This window comes from Chenopodium album, chromosome 24, assembly GCF_948465745.1.
Source record: "Chenopodium album chromosome 24, dcCheAlbu1.1, whole genome shotgun sequence".
In the NCBI taxonomy this organism is placed as follows: Eukaryota; Viridiplantae; Streptophyta; class Magnoliopsida; order Caryophyllales; family Amaranthaceae; genus Chenopodium; species Chenopodium album.
The window spans coordinates 38,081,844-38,087,189 of NC_137857.1; the positions used below are offsets into that span (position 1 = coordinate 38,081,844).

The window sequence follows — 5,346 nt, forward strand, 5'->3', positions numbered from 1 at the left end:
TTATTGTCAAAGATTTACTATTTAAACTCTTTTACGACAAACTAGTGTGCTTAACCACGAATTTCCATCAATAATGCATAAGAAATACTCTATAAAAGAATTGTTAATTAATTAAGTTTAATTCATTTCATCACATATTTTACAGCATTAGAAAATGATTTAAGACACGTCTTAGAGATTAGAACAGGGTGATATCAAGAGGCCTTTTGTATATTGGTTGTGGCCATTAACTTTATTGTTGGGGGAGAAAATCATCTGTCCCATATTTTGTGTCCCATTTGTGTTCCACTAAATATGATTGGTTCTTAAAATATTTTGTGTCCCATTTGTGTTGCTAATTAATCCAACTATCTAATTTGAGATTTCTACCAAAAAAAAAATCTTTAAGGGTTCGTTGTTGGATGGAGTATCTATCTAAAGGTGTATCTTCCCAAAACACATTGGTAACCCAAATTTAAGAGACTATACAAGTTTTTTTTTTGTTTTTTTTTTTTTTTTTGAATGAAGAGACTATACAAGTTTATGTACAGCATAATGGGATTATTATTAGATAAGAGGGAGGTTGTGTGGTATCAAGTATCACCCTAAATTACCACAACACAGCTCTTCCTTTAAGATTTAAAAAGATAATTAAAATAAGGGAAACCCAAAAAAAAAAAAAAAAAAGAAAAAGAAAACAGAAGGGAATATTAACCATTCAGCAAATAAAAATCAAATATTAATCAATTAGCAAGTAAAAAAGAAAAAATTAATTAATCAACAAATAGAAAGGAAAGATTAATTAATCAGTAAATAGAAAGGAAGGTTTAATCAATCAGCAAATGAAAAAGAAAAATTAATTAACCAGCAAATAGAAAGAAAATATTTATTAAGCAACAAATAGAAAGGAAAGATTAATCAATCAGCAAATAGAATGGAAAAATTAATCAATTAGCAAATAGAAAGGAAGGATTAATCAATTAGCAAATTTAAAAAAAAAGATTAATTAATCAGCAAATAAAAAGGAAATATTAATTAAGCAGCAAATAGAAAGGTGATATTAATTAAGCAGCAAATAGAAAGGTGGTATTTATTAAGCAGCAAATAGAAAGGAAAGATTAATTAATCAACGAATAGAATGGAAAAATTAATCAATCAGCAAATAGAAAGGAAGGATTAATCAATCATGAAATTAAAAAGAAAGATTTTAAATCAGCAAATAAAAAGGAATATTAATTAAGCAGCAAGTAGAAAAATTAATCAATCAGCAAATAGAAAGGAAAAATTAATCAATCAGCATATAAAAAAGAAATATTAATAAAAACAATAAATAAAAAGGAAAGATTAATTATAAGCAAATAGAAATAGATTAATCAATCAGCAACTGAAAAAGAAAGGTTAATAAAACAACAAATAAAAAGGAATGATAAATCAATCAGCAAATATAAAGGAAAGATTAATCAATAAGAAATGAAAAAAAAAAGATTAATAAAACACCAAATTAAAGGAAAGATTAATCAATCAGCAAATAGAAAGGAAAGATTAATCAATTAGCAAATAAAAAAGAAAGATTAATAAAACGACAAAAAATAAGGAAAGATTAATCTATCAGCAAATAGAAAAAGAATGATTAATAATTTTTCCTAAAAAAAAAGATTAATAAATTAGCAAATAAAAAGGAAAATCAATTCATTATTTTCATTTTTAATAAGGAAAACTCAATTCAATTATAATATTAACTATTTTTAACAACCACTCACAAATAACTCAATAGCATAATATGCGTAGAAACCCAAAAATTTAAAAATCAATTTGATTATAATTTTCAAATCAATGTTTAACACGGTAGTTTAAAAAGGAAAAAAATGACATCATTCTTATTAAATAAGAAAGTGACACGTAGACAATGATAACATCAGCGATCGTTATTTTAGTGATATTTATAAATGGTTAAAAATTACTAAAATAGGAAATGAGACAAGTAAAAAAATACAACCGTAAAAGAAAAGGGAAGGAAATGATAAAACACTTGAGGGAGTACAACACAATTGTATTTTCTTGTTGGGCCAAACCATCTTATCTTCTACTTACACTATTGGGCGGTTGGGCCTAGAGATTCAACATGCTCCAACCTCAAGAAAAAGAAAACCATGCAAAAATAAAATAAACCATTTCATTTATAACTTCATATGTGTTGACTGCTTAAGCTCCCTAACCTCAACAATCCAACACGTGCCAAAATCCAACTTTACGTGGCATACAAATAGCATGCCACCTTTTCTTTACTCTTCCAACTTCAAACCCTTTATAGTTAACATTATTCAACCAATTATTTACAATTAGTGTTACACCGATTGAAAAATAAGTTGAAATCTTATCTTATATTTTGTTGAAGTAATATCTATCAAATCTAATTTAGCTAAGTTGTTGTAATGGCGTCTATGTTTATAGTGAAGAACACCTTTTTGAAGGTTACGAAAGTTGGTTTACCTACACAAGTTGCTAATCTTTACCCTCGTAAAGTCTCACGGGTTTGCTTCACTTCTGCCTCTAGATTTAACGAGGTAATTCATCCATGCTATTTACTATATACTATATATATGTGCACTTTTTGTATAATGTTTTTTTTGTGTATGTATAATATGTGATATATTTTTCGATATTTTATATCTCTAACATACAAACTAGTTGTCTTAACTTAAGATCAATCGAGCTTAGTATGCTTTTTGGGCTTTAGAGAGTCACAACGCACAATGATGGGTGATGATTTCAGGATCTTTTGTTATCGGAAGGGGAGCTCTAACCACTTGAGTTTAGTATGTACTATTCAGTAATTTTCATAGCTAGAAAGGTTAGTATGGTGTTTTTTGGGCTTTAGAGAGTCACAATGGTGGGTGATAATTTAGGATCTTTTGTTATCGAGAGGGGAGCTTTAAGGTTATCAGGAGGGGAGCTCTAACCACCTTGGTTTAGTATGTACTACTCAGTAGTATTCATAGTTAGAAAGGTTAGGATGGGAAATGAAGTTAGCACTTCTCATTAAGAAAACACGGTTACATAAAAACTCATGAATAAATAATTATTCTTGTGTGATACGTGTAGATTATTTTTAAGCTGAAATGTTTATTACTATTTTTGATGGTCTATGACTTAATAAATTTGTTATAATTTGTAATTTAGAATCAATATGCTCGAGATAATGAAGACGCAAAAGCTGCTGAAAGAATCAGGGAAGCGCGACAAGTTTACGAGAGCGACGAAGAAGCCAAGGAGGTAGAGAGGAAGTACTCCGAAATGAAGCAAAAAGCAAATGACACTGCCAACGACGTGAAAGAGAAGGCCAAGGAGGGCAGCCGACAAGCCGGCGAAGCGTGGCAGGAGGCTAAGGACAGAGCAAAACAGGGCGCGGAAGCAGCAAAACAAAAGGCCGAAGAAGGCAAGAATCGTGCAAGTGACACAATGTACAATGCAAAAGAAAAGACTAAGGATACGGCGGACTGGACCGCCGACAAGGCGAAGGAAGGGGCTAATAAAGTCGGAGACACTATGCAACATGCAAAATACAAGACCAAGGAGGCAATGCAAGATGCAAAAGAAATGACCGAGGATACGGCGGGTTGGACAGCCGAAAAGGCAAAGGAAGGGGCCGGGAAGGTGGGCGAGGCGGTCCATAATGTGAATGAGAAAGTTAAGGAGACGGCGAAGGGGGCGTGGGAGACGGCGAAGGATGCTACACAAAAGGTTAAGGAGACGGTGGTAGGGAAAGATGAGGAGAGCAGAAAGGTTGATGAATATATGGATGATCATTTGCCTAAGCGTACCGGAGATGTTCGCCGGGACGAAAAAATACGTGGTGATCGTCCTTGATTGTATGTGTTGATGGCTTGTGTTAATTCTAGTTATATGGTTTTGTATCTTGTGTTGCACTTATTTAGATAGGGAAAAAATGGCCCATGCTATGTGACATTGGTCCAAGTTTAACTTTGGATGATAGGATTAATAATTTGGGACTTTTGATCTGATGTATTTTCTACCATGTATTAAGTATGTTCCATTACAAATTTCTTTATAGTATTGCTCTTATAGACTTATTTATACTATATAATATAATTATTTTGTATGTTCTAAATTGATGAATAATATAGTCCGATGTTGAATAAAAGATCGAAAAAAAAAACCCAATCATTGTACAGTGGTTACAATAATTTTGGCTTAAAAATGGCCGATTAAGGGAGGGTGAGGCTTGTATGTTTACAAGTTTATTCCTTGATCCTATTAGAGGGTAAACAAATAAACATTTAATGCAATGGATAGTTTTGCAATGGCTACAAATCCTACAATAAAATTGTAGTCATTAAAACAACAAAATTATTTAGGTAGATAATGTTTCGATTAGGCTTGCTTTTATCCCTTAGGTAGAAAGGTTAAGGGGCTTTAACTATTAGGGGTGTATTGACCTGAATATGGCAAGAAAAATAAAATGTAATTTCTATCATATGAGCAACATAGTGTGTTGACATTTCTTAAACAGTTGAGCAGTTGACTTTTTACGCTTGATCTATGAGTCTATGAGTCTTTTAATGGCTAGATCCTTATGGATGCATTACGTTGACATAACTTGTGAAACCATTGTACCAAGCCCTTAAAAATGAATGGTATGGTTTATAAACGTGACGATATTAGTAGTGATTTATTGTCTTCCTTAAGGTATGTTGATATAAGTCCAGAAGTTAACAATTGACTATACCTCTTTATGCTTGACGGTTGACCTATGACTTTATGGACCCTTATGTAAGTTACGACGTTGACATAAGTCCAAATTGATATTCAATTCACCTCAATCTTGGTAAAACGGTTGAACCCACCCCCTACAAATTAAAAATAAAGGGTGTAGTTTATAAATTATTTGAAATTTGAGAATACTAAAAGTTGACTTGATACTACATACATTATTTTCTCTTTGTAACTCACCTTACAAATAGAAAGAAAATAAAAAACAAAAATGATCAATAATTTATGCGTAATAATCTTTCTAAACAAGAAAACCAATTCACAATTGTACATTTAGATTTTTACTTATAATTATAATGACTTGTGAATTTATTGACCTTAATTATCCTCGACATGACATGAATATTAATTAATTAGATTTTATCTCAATATCTTTTCTGAATCAAATATATTTTGAAAAATATTATTGACCTTAATTCCAATTGGGCCGATGGAACCATCCAATTTGCCCTTAAACGGTCATTTTACCCGTTCGCAACTTGCACCGATTTTGTAAACTCAAGCCTACCACGGACGTTTATGATAACATATAATGATCATATATGGTTTCAAACAGCATTATATGACCTCGAGATG

At 31.4% G+C, this 5,346-nt stretch overlaps 1 protein-coding gene across 1 annotated transcript; it reads left to right on the forward strand.

Annotated features, from left to right (window-relative positions):
• Window positions 1-2,396: 2,396 nt before the first annotated feature.
• On the forward strand, window positions 2,397-3,846 carry LOC145611043 (uncharacterized). Its single transcript, XM_081666280.1, has 2 exons — window positions 2,397-2,543; window positions 3,160-3,846. Exons 1-2 carry the CDS (start codon window positions 2,412-2,414, stop codon window positions 3,844-3,846), a joined length of 819 nt encoding a protein of 272 aa, XP_081522406.1. The 5' UTR covers window positions 2,397-2,411.
• The last annotated feature ends 1,500 nt before the right edge of the window (window positions 3,847-5,346 follow it).

Bases quoted from the DNA above. Each gene is read 5' to 3' on its own strand.
- LOC145611043 (XM_081666280.1), top strand. From the start codon at position 2,412: ATGGCGTCTATGTTTATAGTGAAGAACACCTTTTTGAAGGTTACGAAA. The intron at 2,544-3,159 runs GTAATTCATCCA...TTTGTAATTTAG, and splicing joins CTGCCTCTAGATTTAACGAG to AATCAATATGCTCGAGATAA.